Source organism: Lemur catta, chromosome 15 (genome assembly GCF_020740605.2).
Source record: "Lemur catta isolate mLemCat1 chromosome 15, mLemCat1.pri, whole genome shotgun sequence".
NCBI lineage: Eukaryota > Metazoa > Chordata > Mammalia > Primates > Lemuridae > Lemur > Lemur catta.
Genome location: NC_059142.1, coordinates 16,039,285 through 16,062,754, shown reverse-complemented (window position 1 = coordinate 16,062,754; position 23,470 = coordinate 16,039,285). Strand labels below are relative to the sequence as shown.

General features: G+C 51.3%; 1 protein-coding gene across 7 annotated transcripts in view; it reads left to right on the top strand.

The window, feature by feature from the left end:
* SGSM2 (small G protein signaling modulator 2) overlaps window positions 1-23,470 on the top strand; it is a 43,838-nt gene that overhangs the window by 3,432 nt on the left and 16,936 nt on the right. For 4 of the 7 annotated variants that reach the window (XR_006728926.1, XM_045526117.1, XM_045526115.1 and 1 more), the window contains exons 3-15: window positions 12,910-13,072; window positions 13,371-13,532; window positions 13,837-13,904; window positions 13,998-14,143; window positions 14,475-14,609; window positions 15,136-15,260; window positions 15,669-15,736; window positions 15,980-16,140; window positions 16,304-16,430; window positions 18,061-18,195; window positions 22,084-22,237; window positions 23,005-23,069; window positions 23,153-23,298. Coding sequence is in view for 6 of the 7 variants with exons in the window: in XM_045526117.1 (XP_045382073.1) it covers window positions 12,910-13,072; window positions 13,371-13,532; window positions 13,837-13,904; window positions 13,998-14,143; window positions 14,475-14,609; window positions 15,136-15,260; window positions 15,669-15,736; window positions 15,980-16,140; window positions 16,304-16,430; window positions 18,061-18,195; window positions 22,084-22,237; window positions 23,005-23,069; window positions 23,153-23,298 (1,655 nt within the window). In the remaining variant the exon portion in view is untranslated. The remainder of the gene's footprint in view (window positions 1-12,909; window positions 13,073-13,370; window positions 13,533-13,836; window positions 13,905-13,997; window positions 14,144-14,474; window positions 14,610-15,135; window positions 15,261-15,668; window positions 15,737-15,979; window positions 16,141-16,303; window positions 16,431-18,060; window positions 18,196-22,083; window positions 22,238-23,004; window positions 23,070-23,152; window positions 23,299-23,470) is intronic. The other 3 variants (XM_045526116.1, XM_045526120.1, XM_045526118.1) reach the window with 2 other exon arrangements.

Below are 23,470 nucleotides of genomic sequence, written 5' to 3'. Positions count from 1 at the left end.
AGAGCTGAGAACACTGTCCTGGGGCCAGGAAAAGAGGAGTCCTCAGGTTTAGTATTTCTCAAACCTGACTGCAAGTCCAAATCAACTTGGAAGATTTTGAAATGTCCTTGGGCCTCATTGCATTCCTACTGAATCAGGATCTTCAGTGCCAAGAATCTGTACATTCTGTATATTTTTAGTTTCTCAGGACAGTAACTCTTAAATGTTAGTGTGTATCAGAATCACCTGAAGAGCTTGTTAAAACTGAGTTCTGGGTGCTAACCCTGGAGTTTCTGATTCTAATAGGTCTGCGGTGGGCCTGAGAATTTGGATTTCTAACAAGTTCACAGATGATGCTTATGTTGCTGGTCTGGGGACCACACTTAGAGAACCACTGTCCTAGGTAATTTGGTTTGGGGAACCATTGCTCTGATTTATCCTTATTTTAGCTTTGGGGGAAGGGTTTATGCTTTGGGGTTGCTTTCTGTGCCACTTTTACTTTCTGATTAATTCCACCTGTGTTGCTCCGCCATCCTAATTCGCCAAGCACTTTATTAAAGGCAAAAGAACATAATCATAGGCTAGGAGGTATAGCCAAAACCTTCCTGCATTAGATGGGAGAAAGTCCGTAATAAACCACCACATCCTCCTCAACACGAAGACTTTTGCTTTTGTAGGAATAAGCCTATCTCTACGCTCAAAGTTTTCTTATATTTTCAGAAATGTGACCTTCCTCTAAACTCCCTATCTGAAAGGACAAGGAGCCATTTGCCATCTCTATGTCATTTTCCTTGGCCTCTGAGATTGGTGTTTGGGGTTCGTGGAAAGGAGAGGAATGAAAGAGCATAAGGGCAGGGACACTTTTTGGCAGTGTCATGGTGAGGCAGATAGAGCCACTCTTCTCATCAGTCTAATAACAAATACCCATCGAGGGCTCACCAGGTGCCAGACACTGTTCTCTGTGCAAGGAAATGGCACTTGACAAGACAGAGCCTTTGTCCCAGGGACTTACATTCTGTTGGGGAGACAGGCAGAAAACAAATGCACAAATAAATATATAATAACAGATAGTGATAAGAGATTTAAGGAAAAATAATGAAGAGAGATGAGAGGATAATCAGGGAGAGGCGGCCCACGAGCAGAGTCTGAGTGACAGACTTGGGTTTGAATCCTGGTGCTCTGCTTCATAAGTCATCTTGGGCAATTTTCTTAACTTCTCTCGACCTCAGTTTGCTCCTCTAAAACAGCACAATGATTCCCACCTCAAGGAATTTTTGTGGGGATTGAAATGATGCTTATGAATGTTCATTTCTAGAATTATAAGAGCTCAGAAAATGTCTTTCCTTCTCTTTTGGATGTTGAGGCCAAAGCTAGGTTTGCAGGATTTGAGTTCCCACCATCTCCCATTTGGGTTAAGCTTCCCTAGTTCTTTGAGAGGATGTAGTAATGATTTTCAGGTTTACAAGGAGCAAGCTGATCTCAGCTTTTCCTGGCAGAACCTATGCTTTGGAAAGAAACATGCCAGTCTTACAATAAGTAACTTTGAAGAGTATTAGAACTTTATTCCTTACCCCTTGTGCTGTGTCCCCTTGATGTTAGCCAGTGTCTATTGGCACAAGAAGGGCTCTGCTGGCAGTCCAGTTATGCATAGCTTGGTGCTAGGCTTCATCAAAACATGCATACTAGAGAAAACAGAATAAAATAGTGCAAACAGCTTGTGCATGGGTGCCACATGCGGATAGCCATGGGAGAATGAGGGAAAAGGGGCTGGGGGAAGAGAGGCAGGAAAAGAGCTATGGGTGTCTCACATTCAGGCCATTAGGGTGAGTAAAAATAATCAGCTCTCCTCCAGTCAGTTGCAGGAGCCCCCCAGGAGAGAGTGGGGCTTTCACTTTTGTCTCCTGTCTGGAAGCACAGGGCTCTTTCCAGGAGGCAAGGATATTACACTCAAAAGGAATGATTTTTCTACTTTTAGCCAGTTTCGGTTGCTAAAATAGAACAAAGCCCCTAAGTCTCCAGAGTTCTAAACTCAGCCCAGGAGCAAGAGGAGCCCTGTCCTGTCAGTCCTCAGCAGGTGCTTCAGTTCTACCAGTATAAACTTAAATGCCTATAGGGTCAGACAAAAAAATGTCCACAAGGGAAGCTGTCCAGATGTGAGACAGTAGGCAGTGGTGGGGACTTGTCCTGTGTCAAGGGGGCAGCCACTGCTCAGCTCCTACAGGAACATAGGCCCAGACTTCCCATAGCCTCTCTTTTATTTTAAAAAAAGCCAAAAGTCTGGGTTTTTATATGAAATTTCTCACTTTTTAAATGCTGACAACTAATTCCCATTTAAAAAAAAAATGTGTGGGCCAAACAAAAGGCATCTGCAAGCCTCTGCCAGTTTGCTGCCTCTGCCTTGGGCTGTACATAGTCACAGTGGAGAATAGGAGCTGGAGGGGTTGCCACCAGTGTCAAGCTAAGTCGAGCCGGGGCATCTGAGACCCTCAAAGAAAGGAATCCTCATGCTTTGTCAAAATTGGTGTTCAGTGGTGAGGTAAATCCCAATTTGGGCTCAAAATCAGGTTACTTTAAAGCATTGAGTGTCAACCTTTTTTCCCCTGCCTGTAAGCTATTTCCATGTACCACGCGGTAGAATCATAATCAGGGATTCTTGCAGGGGTGGGAGAGGGAAGACAAGATGTACATTGATCGAAAATGCCACCCCTTTGCCTTTTTGGAGATTGTGATGTGCCAGTCTCCCTCATGCCCTGGAAAAATGTTCTGAAATGCATTTTTAGTCTGAAGTAGATCCAGACTTAAACTGGGTCTTGCTACTGTCCTAGCCATGGCCAGAATTCAACTTCTTTCTGGGAGAAATGGGAGTGTAGAGAACATCCTAAGAGATGAGGAGCAGACAGAGTGACCGCATTCCCTAGAGTTGCAGGGGGTGCTGGTGTCCTGGGTCCCTGGGCTCCACACTGGCCCTCTGTTCTTGTCAGAGGACAGTTAGGGGGTGATTGAGGAGAAAGCCAGGCTTAGGCAAGATGAGCTTCTCTGAGCTTGGTTAGAATACAGATGTTTGAACTGAAAAAACAGAAACTTTCTGGAGAGCCTTAGAAATGGAACTGAAGAATCCCAGGGTCAAGAACTGGCCATGGGCAAACCCAGGAAAGTGGCAGCCAGACCCCCATTCCAATTACCCAGGAGGGCAAGATTCCCAGGACTGGCAAGAAAGGTATGTTTGTTGAGTGTTTGCTGTGGTTGTTCCTAAACCTGTCTGTCCAGAAGCCAGGTATGCAGTAGGCCCCTGCAAGTAGAAACCTTTCTTGTGTGGAAGCTTTGCCTGCAACCCCAGCTGGCAGGGAGGGGGCTTACCTATGGGCTATTCCTACTACTGCAGAGCGAGCACTGCAGCCAGAAGATCGGGACCCGTGTGACTGCCCCCTCCCTGCTGGTGGAGGGTGGGGCCCGGAGAATGGGCTCAGAGCTACCACTGTGGGAGAGGGATCTTTGACATCTTCTTTTATTTTGTTTTTATTTATATTTGAATGATCCAAGTTTGCTTGCACTATCTCCTTTTAATCTTAAAACATCATGTCAAGTTTATATTTTGCTCCATAATATGGTCTTTGAATTTTTTTCATTTTAATGTAAAGACTTACTATTGAATCGTATTAATGCTTCATGTTTACCCTGTGGCTTCATGAACCCCCAGCTATAGGCCAGTATCTCTTGTCATCCATTTCCCTGGAGGAGAAGGTACTTTTTTATAGTCAGAGCACTCAAAGTCAGGGTCAAACAGCAAATTATCCCAAGTTTTGCCCTTGAACTCTGCATCTGGCATAGTAATACATGTGTTTAAAACAGGCACAGTTGTTCTCTTGCCATCAAGAGATCTGAGGTTATTTAGGCATCAACCCATGAGCCTTGGGGAAGCCATCATTTCTCTGAGCCTGCCCTCCCCTCTGGCTCAGATCTGGGAGTGTATGTCTCTCTGCAGTATTTCTACTTACTCTCTTCTGATAGGGCATTGAGGTTGGATTTTAACCTTTGACTTTAGAGCAGGTTTCTGAAGCTCACAGAGAGGCTTCTGGCCTGGGAGAGCAGGTTCTCAGACTTAATAGTGTCTCACAACCCCAACAGCCAGGCTTTGGGGGCAGGGTGCAGGCCAGAGCCCAGCCTGCCTTCTCAGTCGCCAGGTTCCCTGTCCTCCTGTGTGCCAGTGGGTCTACCTGAGGGTTGCTTCAGGCTGAGGATGAGCTGTAATGGGAGATGGGTGGAGTCTGTGGAGCTGGGAATAACATCTGGCTTTATTAACCAGCTCCCTGTTGCTAAGCAGCTTTGATTAGCCAGGAAGGTCTGCCTTGCACTGAGCTCCTCCGGGAATGGCGAGGAGATGCTAATAAGCTGAGAGACAAGCAGATGCTACAGAAGGCTCACAACCCACCTGGGATATTGCAGCACATTCTGAGATTCAGACTCCAGGCAGTTTTCAGCTTGTCTCTTTTCAGTAAAAGGGATTCCTTCTTCTTCCCACCTGCACGTAATGAACAGCTCATTCTCCAGCTATCTGACTTCTGCCTTGTATCCAGAAATGATCAAGTAGTAAGGAAGGCTCTCTGGAGGAACTTGGTTCTCCTCACGTTATCTTGGGGCTTGGTTGAGGGCATGTGGTAGTGGTCCACAGCTAGGACTTCAGGGTCGGACAGACCTAGGTTCGCATCCTGGCCATGTTACTAAGTGTGTAACCATAGTTATTCATCTTCAAGCCTACCCCCAGAAGGCTGATGTGAGGGTTAGAAGAACAATGCAGATGAAGTACATACCCAGCATAGACTGGGTATGCAGTAGATGCTCAATAATGTTATACTTTGTTTTTGAAAGTGACCTTACAACCTTTCCTATAAAGTCTTCTCAAATCTCCTCTAGGATTCCTTCTGGGAATCCATGTTTCCGGGAGTCTGGAACATCTGGACAGTCAGGGAGATTTGATAATATTAAGGAATTATTAATTTTGTAGGTGTGATAACGGTGTAAGTACATATTTTTATGACTCCTTATCTTTGATATACATACTGAGGTATTTATACATAAAAATGCAAATTCTAAAATTTGCTTCCAAACAATTTAGGGGTAAGGAAGAAATGGTTGCAGGTGGTACAGCTGAAACAAGACTGGTCGTGACTCGATAACTGTTTAAGTCGCGTAATGGGTACACGGAGGTTCGTTATACCATCCTCTTTTGTATATGTTTGGAATTTTCCATAATGAAATGATTTTTTTTTTTAAAGAAAGAAGATGAGAGGAAGAAGAGATAGGAATAGCAAGTATAGACAACTTTTTAAAGAAATTTTACATAAACTAGCTAAATGGGGCAGTACCTGAATGGGGATATAGGGCCAGGTTAGGTTGTGGTGGTGTTTTTTAAATTGGAAAAATTATAGAATGTTTATGTTCAAGTGGGAAGTATCTAATAGGGAAAAATTGAAGATTTAGGAAAGAGAAGGGACATTTGCTGGAGCAAAGTCTTTGAAAAGGTGAAAGGGGCTGGCCTCCAGTGCACAGGTGGAAGGGGTAGCCTTAGAGAGAAGCCCAACCAGACCATCCCTAGGAACAGAAGGAAGGCAGGGTTGGGCCTGAAGTGCAGGGAGGAAAAGCACTAATGTTCACTGGGTCACCTTTAGTGTGCTGGGCAGTGATCAGGAAGCCTTTTGCACCTTTGCATATGCTGTTGCTTTTCATCACTCAACGCTCATTGAGGTGTGACCTGTTATTTTCCCTAATTGCAGCTGAAGCTCAGAGAGGTTTAGTGATTTGTCCAAGGTCAAACAGTAAGGAGAGGAGCCAGTGTTTGAACCCACATCTGTCTCACCCTAAAGTCTGTGCTGCAAAGGGATTGGACTGCCCATGAGTCCTACCCAGGAGTGGAAATAGGAGTGGGAGCATTGAGGAGGAGCTGGCCCTCATGGAGCCACAGCTTCAGGCATCAAACACTGGGCTCATGGTGTCCAGAAACACTCTGGGAGACAGTGGGTCCCTTGCTGAGCTGGCTGAGTGTGCTCACATCTCTGTCCACTGCCTGAGAGGCTGGCCCTGGCCTGGTTCCGTGAGCGCTGTGCATGCAGACCCTGCCCTGCATCCCCAGCGGGGCAAGGAAAATGGTGTGGAATGAATTTCTTTTCCCTCACCTTGGTTCCAGAAAATCAGGGCAATTCTTTCTCCTCCCAATCAGAGTCTGGATAAGAGTGTTACTTTCTTGTTTTGGGGGGTTAAACAAGGCTGAATGCCCCACAAAGTTGAAACTAAACAGCCAGTATCACCAGTGCAGACTAAGAGGAAATGTACCCTAGTTACCATAGAAATGCTCATTCTGAGTGGAGGCAGCCCTTACAAATCCCTGGGTGGAAGCAGCCAGTCAGAGAAGTGGGGTGGAGAGGGGCCGAGGATGCCTGGTGATGCCTCTTTGCTCCTCCCACCTCATCTGCTACAGACAAAATATTGGCTTCCTCCACTGGCAGTTGGAGTAAAGCATACATGCCTCTCTCTCAGTCCCTGCCTGAAGGAGGCTGCCCATCCCACCCATTCCTTCATCTCCTGGGAGGCTGGCTGCTCCTCTCCTGCCAATCTTGGGTCCACTATCCAGAGGCCTGAACCAGCGACCCCCTAGCATTCAGCTTTTGAAAATTCTGCTCTGACTAGTGCCCCCAAAGCTCAAGGACCAAAATAGACCGCGTGTGGCTGGCTGTTCTACCCACACTTTCCTCACTTGGGTTCTCTATGGCAACTATGACTGAACTTGCCTGTTGCACAGATGGCAGCTGATAGTAAAAGATGAAACTGAGCCAGAGGTGGGGGAGCAGGCTGCACTTGTCACACCTGCTCTCCTCTCATTCCCAGCTCCTTCTGGCTGAGCACCTGGAGCCCAGGTTCATGTCAGGCTGTGCTAACTCTGGATGCTATATCTCTGGACCTCAGCCAAACTGGGCTGATTCTCTGAGGACTGTTCATTGAGTCTCACTATTACCAGGTTAGACTAGGGCTGGGCTTGTCCAGGCTGCTGAGCCCAGCTTTAAACAGATACATATACACATGAGAGCAAAGGTAGAATGGAGATAGGACAGACCCACAGACCCAGCCTTGTTTCTAAGGCCCCCTGGGCTGCTCGAGGACCCCTTCCCAGACACTGCTGCATTTCCTGGCATCTATAGCTTTAGTTCGTTTTTGTGAGTTCCTGAGCTACAGAGCCTTGTCTCAGCCCACCAAATTATTTATTTAGTCCCTGCCCAGTTCAGGTCAACTTTTGCTGCCCTAAGCGGAGCCCAGAGACACACCCCCACACACACGCAGGTAGGGAACAAAGCCATTTGGGAGACCCTATTTGCTGAGTGAGCTAGTGAAAGAGTGCCCATGGACAGACCCAGCTTTTCTGGGGTTTGTGATTGATTGATTAATTGGCTGATTGATTTTAGAGACAGGGTCTTGCTCTGTCACCCAGGCTGCAGTGCAGTGGTCATAGCTCCCCGAAACCTCAAACTCCTGGATTCAAGCGATCCTCCCACCTCAGCTTCCTGAGTAGCTGGGAGTACAGGCATATGGCACCATGCTCTTGGCTAATTTTTTTTTTTTTTGTAGAAATGGGTCTCACTGTGTTGTCCAGGCTGGTCTCAAACTACTAGCCTCAAGTGATCCTCCCACCTCAGCCTCCCAAAGCACTGGGATTACAGGCATGAGCCACTATACCCAGTGGTTTTGTGAATTTTGACTCATTCCCAGATTGGAGAAAATCTCTGTCATCTCATGATGGGAACCCTAGTGATGGTCACTTACTCAATTATTCTTATTATTCTTATTCTTCTTCTTCTTATTATTATTATTTTGAGACAGAGACTCACTCTGTTGCCCAGGCTAGAGTGCTGTGGCATCAGCCTAGCTCGTAGCAACCTCAATCTCTTGGGCTCAAGCAATCCTCCTGCCTCAGCCTCCCAAGTAGCTGGGACTACAGGCATGCGCCACCATGCCTGGTTAATTTTTTCTATATATTTTTAGTTGTCCAGCTAATTTCTTTCTATTTTCAGTAGAGACAGGGTCTCGCTCTTGCTCAGGCTGGTCTCAAACTCCTGAGCTCAAACGATCCACCCACTTTGGCCTCCCAGAGTGCTAGGATTACAGGCGTGAGCCACTGCACTTGGCCTATGATTATTATTTTGAATTAGTAATATATTTACCTGTTTGAGAAATCAAAACTATATAAAAGTTGCACAGTGAAAAAGTCTTACTCCTTTCCCTGCTCTCGTTCACCAACTTTCCTTCTACTTACCATTCCCACATAGGTAACCACTTTTATTTCTTGTGCATTCTTCTAGAGTTTTTAATACTAATAAAAAAGATTGTATTGTTTGTTCACTGCACCTTTTTTTATATTCAGAAGGTATCATGCAATCATACTGTTCTGCATCTCGCTTTAGGAGAGCTTTCCATTTTTAGTTCCTGGAGAGGATCCTCAGTCTTTTTCAGAGTTGCACGATATTCTTCTGTATGTACCATATTTACTTAACTGTCCCCTTTTGATGGACATGTGGATGGTTTCCAGTCATTTGCTGTTATAACTAGGTAATCATGCAGTTATATCTGTAGGATAGATGTTCAGAATAGGGGTCATTGGGTCAGAGGTTATTGCAACATTGATAGATAGAGCCAAATTACCTCCACAGGGGTTACACCATCCAACCCTCCCACCAGTGTATCGGTGGATTCAGCAGCTTCCCAAGTCCCTCCCATCTCTATCTTCCTGATGTCTCCTCCATTCTAAATAGGGCCTCTTGGAATGGTTAAATCAGGGTATAAGGGGTTGGGATGGGAGCCCTATATGGTTCCATTAGCACTTGCGGTCTCCAGCCCCACGTGGCATTTGTTAAACTCCATAACTTAATGAATTTTAGAGGCACATCAGAGGCTGGTGAAGATGTCTCCCAGGATTAGTGTGGACCTGTAGGTCCCAGCCTTTCCCTGGGAAGGTGGCACCAGAACTTTGCAGGAGGTATCCATAGCAAGGTGCTTGAGTTAAATTTAGTTATGCTCCTGCAGGCTCAGAGTTGCAATTCCCTGAGCCTTCCTGTCAGTGAGATGGGATGGCATGGCATGGCAGAGTAGAGAAGGTACCCTGGGCTGATCTGGCCCAAATTCCGAAAGCTACCAGAAGGCCAGGGTGGGCAGCAAGAGGGTCATGCTTGTTAAGTTGTGTCTCTCTCTTCCTCTGTTTTGATTCATTTGCCCAAAGCTTTCCACCCCAACCAGTGTTGGTTTTTATTAACAAGCTCAAATTTTTCTCATATGAAGTGAGCCAAATGACATCAGGGTTGTCACCTTGTTGTGGTGCGTCCAGAGTGACTATAGGTAGTGCCAGGACCCACTGGGACAGGGGGGTCCTGAATCCTTCACAGCTGGGGGCCCAGGGCCCAGACAGCTCAGTTAGCAGGGGATGAGTTCAGCTAACTATGGGTATCTCCTGCCATAGTCCTTCACCCTGGGAGGTGGGGTCATGGTGGGGGATCTGAGGAAGAAGGCCTTCGAGTTCTGCTTGGTGCCCTGGACCATCAGTCGGAGAGGAGAATAAGCATAGGCCTTTATGTGGACTTCTCCCTGGGGAAGAGTGCTTGACAGTCCCTTACTCTGCTGTCTGTCTGTGACAGGCCTTTTCTGGGGAGTGAGGATATTGTTGCTGATGGCTCTGTGGGCAGCTCTAAGTGTGGTATTCACTATATATTGCAGAGTGTATGTGTTTATGTTTGCATCTCTATAAGTTTCGATCAGAGGGAATATCTGGGTTTCTGCTCAACTCAAAAGTCTTGGAGCAGTGGTTCTTAATCTTTTAGGGGTCAAGTACTCTCTTCTAGAAGCTGAAAACCGTGGATCCACTGTCCAGGGGGAAAAAAAAAACCCAAAAAAACACTGACCTAATCATTCCAGAGCACACCAACAATTTGCATGCAAATTGCACTCAATTTCAGGGGGGTCTTTGGAACCCCTGAAGCCCATCCACAAACCTTCTTACGGTAGTTGTTCATAATTATCATTATTATTATTGGCCAGGTGCGGTGGCTCATGCCTGTAATCCCAACATTTTGGGAGGCCAAGATAGGAGGGTGGCTTAAGCCTAGGAGTTCCAGGTTACAGTGAGCTACGCACTTCAGTATGAGCAACAGAATGAGACCCTGTTTCTTAACAAAAGGAAAAAATTGTCATTTTGCCGACACACTGCATGTAATAACATTTTCATTGTATATGCTGAGTCTCTCAGTGGGGGACTCCCTTGTGGGAATGGGGAAGGACAAGTGTAGTTTGCACAATCACTGGCCGAGGAGCCCATGGAACTGGGTCAAGCATACCTGGCCTAATGGCTCATTTACTTTGCTTGGGAAGTCGAGGAATGAGTGGGATTTCTCCTTCCCCAAATATTGCCTGGCACCTTGCCTGGGTTTCACAGAAGGAACTTAGGGGCCACGGAGTGGGGAGGTGGGACTGGGTGTGATGTTTGGGCTTCTCACTGAGGAATGCTTCTGCTCACCCAGAGGAACCCCGTGCCTGTGCTCAGAGGCTGGCTGGGAAAGTAGATAAAGCCAGGTGGGGTGGGAGTGCCGGTGCCAGCCACTCTCCAGCTTCCCAGCCTGGCTGTGTTGGCGGTTGCCTGGGGAAGGTGGGAAGGCTAATGACTTATTATCCCAACAATTAGTCACATCACCAATGCACATGATTCCCTGCAGGACTGGTGCCACCTGCTGCCACTCTGGGCCTGTTCAGTGCTGCTTCTCTTCTCACTCTGGGTGGGGAGTGCAACCCCAGGAAATGCTCACTACCTTCCCTCAGGCATGGATTCGCAGCTGCAGCAGCCCCAGGACCAAGAGACTAGGACAAAAGGGTCACTCACCTGTACACCCCAGGGCCACACAAGACCTCCAGGGACCGGGAGGACTGATCATGCAGAGGAGTATGTAGACACTTAAACCAAAGATTTCCCCACATGCCCCATACACACATGATATATGCAGATACATCTGTCTACGTGCGCATGTGCACATAGGTGTATGAACACACTGAAGGAAAGGCTGTGCCTTGCAAAATAAAATCCTCTCAGGCCCGAGCAGGGAAGAGCTCCAGCAGGAGGCTCTCAGGAGAAGGAGCAGTTCTGCCTATTTCCTCTCCCCTGGATGCCCTCACTGAGCTGTCTGTCCTCCAGATAGGCCTCAGGGACTCTCACCTTCTTGACTTCAGTCCAAGAGAGGACCAAGCAAAACTCCTTTGTAGGACAATAGTGACTGCTGGTCAGTTACTAAAAGTGAAGGCAAAAAACAGGTATGAGAAACTATTTTCAGTGATTATTTCCTAACTCCAGGTTTCATATTCTAACAGCACTATTCAAAATACAGGTTTCATATTCTAACAGCACTAGTCAAAATAAACTTGATGGGCCCTCAGTTTGCCTGTCTCTAAGAAAGTGGTATCTCCACCCACTTCTAGGGCAACCTGTGACCCTCTCTGGGGCATCCTCTTCCTCTGCTTGCCAGGGAGAGGTCCTGCAAAAGCCCAGCTCTTACAGGTTAGCTATAGAGAATGAGTGAGGAGTCAGGAACTGACGTGGATCCAGGGCTCCCCAAAAGCTAGACCCTGCGAAAGGGATTTCACATACTTCATCTCATGTAACGTCTCACACCAGTTCTAATACGTCTTCTGCATTTCTTTTTTTCTTTTTTTTTTTTTTTTAAGACTAGTCAATTGCAGCAGTGAGAAGGGGAAAAGAGTAGAACAAGGATTTAGATCTGTAACGGACTGAACAATCAGTTGAGAAAACTCACTACCTTCAGACCACCGATTCCCCATTTCACAGATGATGAAGCTGAATCTCAGCATTAAGTCATTTACCCAGGTTTCCCAGAAGCAGTGAATGGCTGCACCAAGTTCAGACCCTGTTCTGTCTGACTCCCTGTCTCCGGCATAGCTCACTGTTTTCAATCCGTGTGAAATGAGCACCTGTGACATGAAGGCAGCTCTTCTTCCCACCTGTGCCCCCACCCACAAACACACCTGGAAGTGGTAAAACGGGCTCAGGCCAGGGTTTGGGACCCTGGATCCTAGTCCTGGTTCTGCCGCTATGTGACTGTGATCCAATCCCTTCCCCTTTCTGGGCCTTTCTGTCCTCACTTAGAAAACAATCAGTTTGATAACGTTGAAGCCCCTCCTCCCCATACACATACACACTAATATTTTTAGAGTCTATACAAGCCCAGGATAACTCCCTGTGCTCCCCCACCAAGGGCTTCTTTCCCTGCTGCAAAGTCTGTCTGGGTAAGCAGGATCCAGAGAGATTAAGCCTAGCCCCTAAAAACATGAATGAATGAAAGGAAGCCCTCACAGCATGGAAAAGAGAAATCTCTCACTCTTAGCTGCTGGGCTCATCAGTAATACAGAGATCACTATCGGGTCTGATCTCTGCAGTGGCTTTATCAATATTTCAGCTCCTCCAGAGCCGTGTTCCTTAGCAGCCACATCATCCATGCTCTCTGGGAGGGCTCCTGGGCCACATGCTCCCTGCATCCCCTGTCCTGTGGGTGCTGTCCCTGCTTGCACTGTGGTCAGGGCTGGAGCCAATCATGCCAGCCTGAGAGGGCAGCTTTGGTCCTCATGCCCCCAGGGGTGATGCTACATACAGGAGGCAGGTACACACCAGGTGACAGAGAGGGACAATTTGGCACATCCAAACTCTCCACCCTGGGCAGGAGCAGAGAGACGGGGAAGGGAATTTTGGAAGGAGGCCAGGGTATATCTTCCTGGCCTGCTCCTAGTTCTAGCATGGGTCAGGGCTTGCCCTTACCCCTGCCTCACCACAGGTATGGAGAAGAGGAGTCTTGCTCCCATCTTGCCTCAGCTCAGGTGCTATTTTCCTTTGTGGCCTAGGTGCGGTGGAGGCTTGCCTCTTGCATCAGTTGAGACGCCGTGCTGCTGGCTTCTTGCGCAGTGACAAGATGGCAGCCCTGTTCACCAAGGTGGGGAAGACGTGTCCGGTGGCTGGGGAGATTTGCCACAAAGTACAGGAGCTGCAGCAACAAGTAGAGGGCAGGTGAGCCCTAGGCCAGCCCCTTCCACCCCACCCTTCTGCTCTTCCTACTTGGCATTTGCTACTTCCCAGGACAACCCATCCAGAGGTTGGCATCCTGGGCCTGTTTCTTGTGGGACCTCTGGTGAGAGACCAGCCCAAGAGTGGCCGTTGGCCCCTTGCAGGCACAAGGCCCTGTCCCCCTTTAATCCCCTACCTCAGTCAGTCCTCTGTGCTTCTATCTTGTGGCACCAAGCCCCACTCCCATTGCCACCAATCTGGGGTTTACCTTGCACTCCTGAAGCCCTTATCCTCTTTGCAGGAAACCCTCAGGGGGCAGCCAGGAGGCCCTGCGGAGACAGGGCTCGACCAGCGGGAAGACCCCTGCCCTCAGCCCACAGGCCTTGAAACACATATGGGTACGCACAGCACTTATCGAGAAAGTTCTGGACAGAATTGTGCAGTACCTGTCGGAAAACTGCAGGTGACTGCCCCATCCCTCAAGCAGCCCCTCCCTCGGCCCTCCCCCTGAAAGTCCTTTAGCCCCACCCCTCGGCATGCTTGACTGGCCATGACAGGCTGTAGGCACACCTGCAAATCCCCTTCCAGCACCCCAGAAACATAAACCACACCAGGCACCTTGCAAAGCTTGGTCCTTGTGGACTCATTCCTTCTTGGTGTCTGATGTGAATCTGGTCTTTGTGGGGACGTTCCTACCCCACGAGCTCAACCACACTGGAATGAGTCCAGGAGCCTTGCCAGTCACCCTGTCTCTATCCTCCTGGCAGCAAGTACTACGAGAAGGAGGCGTTGCTGGCAGACCGTGTGTTTGGCCCGATCCTGGCCTCTCTTCTCGGTGAGCCTGAGAGAATAGAGGCCTGAGCTGGCCTGTGGGGGCTGCAGGGCACATGCAGAGGGAGTACCACCTAAGCAGTCTCTTTCTCCACAGTGGGACCCTGTGCCTTGGAATACACTAAGCTCAAGACAGCTGATCACTACTGGACTGACCCGTCTGCTGATGAGCTGGTCCAGAGGCACCGTATCCGGGGTCCTCCTAGTCGGCAGGACTCCCCTGCAAAGCGCCCAGCCCTAGGGGTAAGTATACCTCTCCCTACCCTTGTGTTCACCCAGGTTGTGCCCACGGACCTATAGGGAAGGGAAGAAACTGGCCTCCATACAGAACAGGCCTCGGAGATGCCCCAAGGTAATGGCCACCCCAGGAGAGCCTTCTCCCCACACTAGCCCTTCTGGAAATGCCAGGAGCCTATGCAGGTCAATGGCTGGAGAGCAGAGGGTGGCTGAGAGAAAACTGGGGGCAGGAAGGAGCCTGGGGTCAGCAAAGGAGGGTTGGCATGGAGGTGTGAGTGTTCTCAAACCCTGAGGCTGACTTCCCAAGGATAGAGGCTGAGCCGCGCTTTCTGCACAGATCCGGAAGCGGCACTCAAGTGGCAGTGCATCAGAGGACAGGCTAGCTGCCTGCGCCCGTGAATATGTGGAGTCTCTGCACCAGAACTCAAGAACACGACTGCTCTACGGCAAGAACAATGTGCTGGTACAGCCGGTAAGAAAGCTTTTGCCGCACCCTCCCTCAATCTCCCTCTTCTAAAGGTCCCAGAACTGGAAGCCTGTAGCCAAAATCGTTCCTTTCCTAAAAAGCTTGACCAGAGAGAAGGGAGAGTACGGCCCCCTCCCCACCCACAGTTTCGTACAACTCATGATCAGCCTTGAATTGGCAGGAGCCAGGGATGGCATCTGCTCTAGCTGAGACAGGCCATCCAGGGATAGGAATGGCAGCCAGCAGGCAGGGTGAATGCCAGCTTGGGCATTGGCTGGCCTAGAATGCACCTGACATCCGGAAGGCTGACAGAAGAGAGCCGGTAGCACCAGGCCAACCAGGAGAGGAGATGCCCAGATCTGCCATGCAGTGCCTGTCCTCCTTTGCTTCTGCCCAACCCCCAGTCCAGGACCCCATAACTAGCCTAGCTTGGCCTCCCCTGCTCCCACCTGGAGTCATTTTTCACAGGCCATCCCTGAGAGCCTCTCAGCCCTTCATTGTTTCTGTCTTCTGGTGTGTCTCCTCCCTATAGAAGGAGGACATGGAGGCTGTCCCTGGCTACCTCTCCCTGCACCAGTCTGCAGAGAGCCTAACTCTGAAGTGGACCCCCAACCAGCTCATGAATGGGACTCTGGGGGACTCCGAGCTGGAAAAGAGGTGGGGGCTTTGGGACTCACTCCCAGGAGCCAGGGAAGGGAGTAGGGTCTTGACCCCAGACCAGGGGATGGAGAGACCCAGCTTGCTCTAGGAGGCAGACCTCACTGCTTATACAGATGCCAAGAATTGCAGGGAGAGGCTGCTTGGAGTAATTCCCAAGCTCTCTAAGACTGAGCCAAGCCTGGGCATGAAGAGGTTTGCTTGAGCCAAGTTCTAGGAAGCTGAGACTCACAGGCTCTGTGCCATAAGGGCAGCATGGGACTCGGGGGGATATGGCTGGCTGACCTCACTTCTTGGCTATGCTCAACCTATCTTCAGGGGGGTTTCTGGGGGCAGTAGGGCCAGGAGACAAGGAAGGTAGGATGGCAGGTCTTGAGACACAGTGACACCAATCTGGTTCCTTTTCAGCGTTTACTGGGACTATGCCCTGGTGGTACCCTTCAGTCAGATTGTCTGTATCCACTGCCACCAGCAAAGTAAGCCTGCCTTGTCCCTGGCACAGGGGTGGGAAGTGAGAGGCTGCCTTCTCCCAGCCGTGCATGGGACCTACAGGACTACTTACTACTTGTCTTCCTACTGTCCCTGTTTATGAGGCTCCTGGCCATGCTCTAACCCAGCTGTCCTCCTACATAGCCTGGGGAGCCTGGCCAACAGGCCATGGTGATGGATGGGGAGGTATCGAGGAGGGCCCAGCTTCACTCACCCATTTCACCCCCCAGAAAACGGTGGCACACTCGTGCTGGTGAGCCAGGATGGCATCCAGAGGCCGCCGCTGCACTTCCCACAGGGAGGACACCTGCTGTCCTTTCTGTCCTGTCTGGAGAATGGGCTGCTGCCTCGAGGACAGCTAGAGCCCCCGCTGTGGACCCAGCAGGGGAAGGTACCTCAGGACACAGGAAGCTCTGGGTGAAGGGCTATGTGAGGTGGGTTCTCCACCCACCTCCCTTCCTTTCCCCACATGGAGTTCTTAGGAGCAGCCTTGGGTGGAACCCTGGATGGGGCACTGCCTCGGATAGGCTGACCACCCACCCCTCCTTCCACAGGGGAAGGTGTTCCCCAAGCTACGGAAACGAAGCAGCCTGCGGTCTGTGGACGTGGAAGAGATGGGCATGGGGCCAGCCACAGACTATGTGTTCCGGATCATCTACCCTGGGCACAGGCACGAGCACAGTGAGTGTCCCAGACTGTACCCCTGGAAAAGGAGAGAAAGATGCCCAGGGAGGTTGGCGGAGTGGGGTTGCCGCATCACCCAGGAAGGCCAGCAGGCAGGGTCTACTGACCAGGCCACATTAAAACAAAAAGTTGATCACTTAGCCTCTCAACTGGACCTTTTATCTGCAAATCATCCCTTTGAAAAGTTGCCTGTCTTCTACCTAGCTCTCTTCCCCACCTCTTCACCCAAGACTCTGCTCAACAGACCCAGGCATCACTGCACAAGATTCTCTTAGTTATCTTTTCATGCCCTGCCCCAGGGGAAAAAACATCAAGAGACTAGAAACAGGAGGTAGAGAACTCTCCATTTCTCTTCAGGCTGCCCCCTGACCCCCACAAGGAGGCCTGGGTGTGGGATTGGTGCTTCTTTGTGGTTAGTGCAAATTGTTCACTGATTCCCTTAGAGCCAGATCCCTGCTTAAACCAGCTACTGATGAGAGGAGCTTTAGCTGAAGCACGAGGTTTTATCTGAAGAGGTCAAGACTTGGAGTTTCCTGGGGGACTTTGGGGGCTGGGGGGCCTTAGGGTGGCTTGGCCCTGATGGGTCCTGCCCTGGACACACCCTTGAGGCCAAGGGGATCTATCTAGAAGTATCTACCAACATCAAAGTTCCCTTTCTGGTCAGAGTGCTGCCACTACCCATAGGTTTCTCTGGGCCAGACTTGCTTTTCTTGGAGATAAAGTCAGGAAATTTGCCAGCCCACAGCATTTATTGCCAACCAGACCACCTGCTCCCTAAATTTCCTAACTTGCGCCAAAAAGTTGTCAACAAGTTGTCTCTGTGTTAGCGGACAGATCGCCCAGATGGCGTACATACAGCCACAGCACAAACAGTCCCAGCGGGCTTAAGGGGCACAAGACGTGGGGATTCCCCCTCCCATCCCATAGGTACCTGACAAGGAGACACATCTTTTGCCAGAATGTGTTTGCAGACTCGGCGTTTAATCTCAGGCTGTTGCTCGGTTTAACTGATTCAGTCTGTGCTTCCCCTCTTCAATCCTTGGCATTTTCCAGTTCTGGTCACTTCACTTCAAGGACCATTTCCGCAGAGGGTGAGCCAGGGCACCAAGGAGCTGAAACTCAGCTGAGGGACTCAGGCTCCTCAAGGGCAGCTGTGGGAAAACCCTTGGAGGAAAAGGTTAAATTTATAGTCTGAAAAGAGAGATTTGGGGTAATCTTTAGATTTGGTCCAGCTTGACTGTAACAGGAGCTGAAGAATGCTCAGGACCCATCTGCCAACAGTCGTGTCAGCCTCGGCCAGGGCTGGTGAGCTCCTGAGCTGCCAGACAGTCCCTGTCCTTCACATCCCTCCCCCACCCCCCCCCAGTTCTCCCTCTTCTGTTCTTCCTAGAGAGGGCCTCCTCCAAAGAGTGGATCTCTGTAGCCACCCCCAGCTCCTCACCTTCTTCCATACTCTCCCAAGTAAATCATCAAAAGAGCTTTCTGTTCCCCTCCGTTCCCCTCTTCTGTGCCCTGCAGGTTCAAGGTGATCCTAGCCTCCATTCTACTCACCTTAAGGAGGGAGTCCCTCCTGCCCAGGGACGAGGGTCCTCATGCCTCTGCCTCTCTCGCTATTCTCTTTGAGCAGTCACTATTAACTACCACCACCTAGCGGCCAGCCGCGCGGCCTCGGTGGACGATGATGAGGAAGAGGAGGATAAACTACACGCGATGCTCTCAATGATCTGCTCGCGGAACCTCACAGCTCCCAATCCGATGAAAGGTTTTTATCCCTCCCCTTCTCCCTGACCCGCCTCATCCCCCACCCCACCCCCTGGGCCCACCTGCCACCCACCACAGGGGCTCGAACGGCAGTGTTGGCATTAGAGGACTTGCACCCAGGGTGGTTCCCTTCCATCAGGAGGCAGATCAGGGAGGGTGGAAGGAGGCCAGACAGGTGCTGGCGTGAAGAGGGGATGGTACAGAGCAAGTGGCTCTGGGCTGTAGGGAGAGGACTGCAGGCCTGAAAGGGAGGAAGGTCCACTGATGGGAAGGTCTGATTATCTGATTGCCTCTTGGAGACCCTGAATGGCTCTCTGAGCCCATTCCTACCCGTGGGGGTCATCCTGGCAAATGCCAGACAGTGGTCTCTTTCTTTTTCTCCTGCTGATTGGCAAAACCAGCCTCTGGCCTTGTGCCTCTGACTTCTGACTTAATGGAAACAGGACAGAGGTACCAGGCCCTTCCTGGGGCAGAGGTAGGGGCTAGACAGGTCATTCAGACAGCAAGTCCTGTGGGTCAGGCGAGGGGTTAGGGGGGCCACCATGGGAAGAGACACCAGGGCCCAGTATTCCCAGCAGGCCTGAGGGCTCCAGCAAGCATGGCCTGGTACCTTAGCATGAAATCTAGAAATATCTACAGCATGGTATCCAGGAAGGGGCACAGGCTCAGGGCCTGGAGACATGAATTCCTGCCGCAGATATGCCCCTGGCTCACTGTATGGTTTTGAGCCAGTGTCTCACCATCCTGAAGCTCAGTCTCCTCATCTGTGCCAGGTGCTGTGCCAAAGATATAAGACAGGTGTGTTCCCAGTGTCCACGATTGCAGAGGTGCCCTTCATTTGAAATGACATAGCACAGTGGTCACAGGCCCTCAATGTTCGTCTGTCCACCACCATCTTTCATAGCACAGAGCTGGCTGGTGAAGAAGGAACCCCTCTTTTTGGAGAGTGATCAGGCAGGGGGCCTGTGAGGGCTGGGTAGGGGTGTTCAAGGAAGGGTGGGTTAGGAAGAGGTTGGGAAGCTTCCCCGTCCCCACCCATTCCTGTGCCACAGAGTCAATTGCTTCTCTTCTTTCCCTGCCCCTGCAGAGAGTATGTTAAGAATATGTCACACTCCCCTTATGCCACCACGAAGTTCTGCCAAGGAGCCCAGTTCCTCAGCCCAGCCACTAAGCCAGTGATAATAAGTCTCTCTGTCCCTGGGCAGCAGAGCTATAGCTTAGCACACACCCAGCACACCCTCAGCACAGCCCTGCCCCCGAGCCCACGCCCACTCCCAGCCCCTCCAATATGAGTCTGTAGGCCAGGCCAGGTGGGGAACGTCCCACTTCTGGCATTTATTGCTATCTGGTTCCTTGCACACCTGGACTTAGGGCTGATGCTTATTTATAGGTTAACTAACTGAGCTGTGTGGGAAGGTTGAGCTCTGAGAGGGGCCAAGAAGCCCCTTCTTACCCTGTGAGCTGGTCATCAGGCTGGAGGCTGGAAGGTCCCAGCAGAGCCCTTGTCTTGGCAGGCTTGGTGATAGAAAGTCTTAGGGCTGAGGCCTCAGGAATCAGAGAAACTTCCAGGCCCACTTCCAGGGGTTCAGAGACCTCAGGGTTTCTCTGGGAATCCCCTTGGGGAACTCAGGGGCTAGAGCAACTCAGTGTGCAGCTCCTGGGCACCTAATGCTTGGGAAAGGAAAGGAGGCATAAAAGCAGAATCCACAGGTGGTTGGGGAGATGGGATGGGGGATGGAGCCCCCTCCACTCCAGTCCATAATGACAACACTGTTGAGTCCGTTGTGCCAGCCGTTGCTTTTCAGGCCTGCAACATGCTTGACTTGTGCATGTGAATCAAGTGGCGGGGTGTCCAGATTTTCCCTCCCTCCCCCTCCTCTCCCCTTCCTTCTCCTGCTGCCTCATCCACAGAGCAGAGATGCTATTCACTCTAATTCTGCTCCAGGCCAGGCACCTTTCACTCGGAGTCTTAGGGGCTGTGGGGTTCACCCACCCTGATTATTTTGCTTTACACTTTCCTCACACTCAGAGGAGAGAGTCAGAGTCAAAGCTGACCCATCAGACCCCCCCGTCCAGCCTGCTGCCCCTTGCCCAGTCATTCCAGAGCTCCAGCTGTCTGCACTGGGTTAATTCAGAGATGCACTGTCCAATGCTGGCTGGTTCAGCTCCTTCCTGGAGAATTAAGGTGAAGAGCATTGACCCAGGAGACTTGCCTTGGCTGGGCCCTGCTTTCTGGGCATGAGCTTGTTTCCCTTTGTGCCCACCCTCCGCCCTCTGCACCTGCCGCCTTCCCTGCCTGCCCGCCTGCTGCCTGCTGCCTGCCCGACTGGGCCTCCTCACACCCCAGCTCCTCCCAGGACTGGCCTCTCTCCTGCCTGCTGCAGGGGCATGCGCTGGGCTCTTGCCCCACCCCACCTGCACTTGTCCTCTCCCTCTCTCCTTCCCAGAGTCTCAGGCATGGCTTGCGACCCCTCACTCCCAGAGCCGCAGCCCTCCTCACCAAGTGTGTTCCCTTAATTTGCCTCCTGGTGGAGCTGAAGGGCCAGATTATCTACAAAAATGCCAGCCATGGGTCTGGGAAGTGAGCCCCAGCCACAGCAGGACAGTCCCTGAGGGGACTGGAGGGGGCTCAGCTCAGCTCTCCCTAGCAAGGCACACCCAGAGCTGGAGTCTGGCTCCCACAAACGCCAGTCCTAGGCCTGCATCACGCCATGGGCCAGGGCCCAGGCTGGGCCAGAGCCACACTAGACTCAAGGAGAAAAAGTACTGCTGAAAGGAGTCTGCTCAGCACACACAGCTGTCTCTCTCCTTGTTCTTCTTCACTCTTCTCTGCTCTGTTCCTCCCTCCTGGCATCACCTCCTAGTCCTTTCACTTCCTGCCTTCACTTTGCTTTATCTTCATGGCTCACTGGACCTGCCAGAGTCCTCCATGAGCAGTGCCCTGCTCCCCTTGGGCCCTGGAAGCTCTCAAGGATCTTCAGTTGTGATTCAGAGCAGCTGGGCTGGCTGAGATGGCTGTCTGCCGGTGGTGTAGACGTGTCCAAGGAGCTGTCTTGGGAGGCTACACCTGGGCACATTCTTCTATGACTGGCATGTTGGATAGCAGGCCTGTGTGTCCAGCTACTATCCCCATCCCCACAGTGGCCTAACAGCCCTGGGAATTTTGCCCTTCCTTCCAGCTCACTCATGTGTTTCTAGCTGCCATACTGAGTGCAGTCGGGCTAGGCAAGGACGGAGGAGAACTCAGAAAGGGTCTATGTGATCTGGCAGCAGGGGAACCTGGCCCAGGCAGGGAGCACTGTTCCTCCTTGACAACTGGCCACCAGATCTGGATCCTCGCAGAAGAGTGAGGACTGTAGGATTGGTGGCTCAGGGATCCCTGGGGGATCCCTTTGGTTAGTGGGGACTCCACTGGGGGGGAGGTTCAGAGTTTGAAGCGTTCTCAGCACCTTTCTGAGCACATCAGAGTTTGCCCAAGAAGACCAGGCTGAATCCTTGAAGGCCAAGCTAACTGGCAGCATTTTAGGGAACTCAGGCCTTTGTTCCTTCTCTTTCTTTCCCCTCCCTCTAGAAAAGCAAGTGTTTGCTGGCAGTGAGATGGAGATAGACAGCCACAGTCATTCGTGACAAAAGCCCAAGTATTTTATCACATGCAGAAAGATACCTTGCCAGTCCTCTCCAGGCTTGCTGGAGGCTGGCAAGTATCAGGCACCCTCTCTCCCCACCATTTCCATCTCTGGGCTCTGGACCAGGCAGGCACCACCCCTGTGGTTTTCCACCGACGGGTGACTTCATGCTGCAGCTCTGGGCACAGAGGTGGGCATGCTGCAGGGTGCTTGGGAGAAGAGGTCTGTCGGCCCCTGACCATGGCTCCCTTCTTGGCCCTCAGATGCTGGTGACATGATCGAGATGCAGGGCTTTGGGCCCAGCCTGCCAGCCTGGCACCTAGAGCCCCTGTGTGGCCAGGGCTCCTCCTGTCTCTCCTGCTCCTCCAGCAGCTCCCCATACACAACCCCCAGCTACTGCAGCTGTGTCCCCGACCGGTGAGTGGGCAGGGCCCAGAGCACCAGTTCCCCCTAGTGTGTCCATCCATGTGGGTGTCCATCTGTCCTTAGAGGCTGTGTCACTTGCATGACAGGGTGGTCTCTGGAATTGGACAGACCTGGGTTTAAATTTCACTTCTGCTACCCATGTGACTTTGGCAAGTAACTGAGTCACTGTGAGCCTCTGTTTCTGAACCTCAGTTTCTTCATCTGTAAAATGGGGACAATACCACTCACTTACTAAGGCACTTGTGAGGACTAAATGAGACAGGACCGTGTGAACTTCCAGAGTTGTGTCTGGCACATAATAGGTGCTCAGTACTTGTGAGCTCCCCTTCCTGATGTGACATAGATTCTGCTGTCAGGCTGTACATCTGAGGACACTCACCAGATACCTGGGCATCTGCCGTGTGCCAGGAGCAGTGTGTGAGTGGCCTTTGTGTGAGGTGTTCTCTTTTACCTATTTCTCCTGTGACCCTCAGGTGGTTCTCTCCATTTTCACATGAAGAAACCAAGATTCATTAAAGTCTAGTTAGTTGCCAAAGGTCCCTGGGTGGTTAGGGGCCAGGCAGGGCCCCCAGCAGCTCTATCCAGGGTGGCTGGCAGGGGCACAGAGCCCACTTATGTGCTACTAGGCTGTGGATCCTACTCTCTGCACCATCCCAAGTGCCTGACCTGTCCCCTAAGCCCAAATGTCCTTCCGTCTTTTCCTCCTCCCACCAGAGGGGCCATAGGCCCCTCCACTCTAAGCCAGGCTGTTTCCACAGGTTGCCCCTCAGGCTACTGTGTGAAAGCATGAAGAGGCAGATTGTGTCCCGGGCCTTCTATGGCTGTGAGTGTGGGGCAGGGTGGGGTGTGAGGGGCTGGGGGATGGGGGAGGCGCCTCAGTCACAGCCTCCTGGCTACCCACCGCAGGGCTGGCATACTGCCGCCACCTGTCCACAGTGCGGACCCACCTGTCAGCGCTGGTGCATCACAACATCATCCCGCCCGATCGGCCCCCTGGGGCCTCAGGCGGCCTCACCAAGGATGTGTGGAGCAAGTATCAGAAAGACAAAAAGGTATGAACTCTGGGGTTCCAGGGCCAGAGGCTGGATTGAGGGGCAGGGTGGGCAGCAGTGGGTGCAAAGCAACTTGCTTGTAGACCGAAGGGGGATTCCGGGTAAAATGTGGTGTGGATGGGGTTGACAGGCCAGGACTGATGGCCGTGGATGACCTGGGTCATGGTAGAAT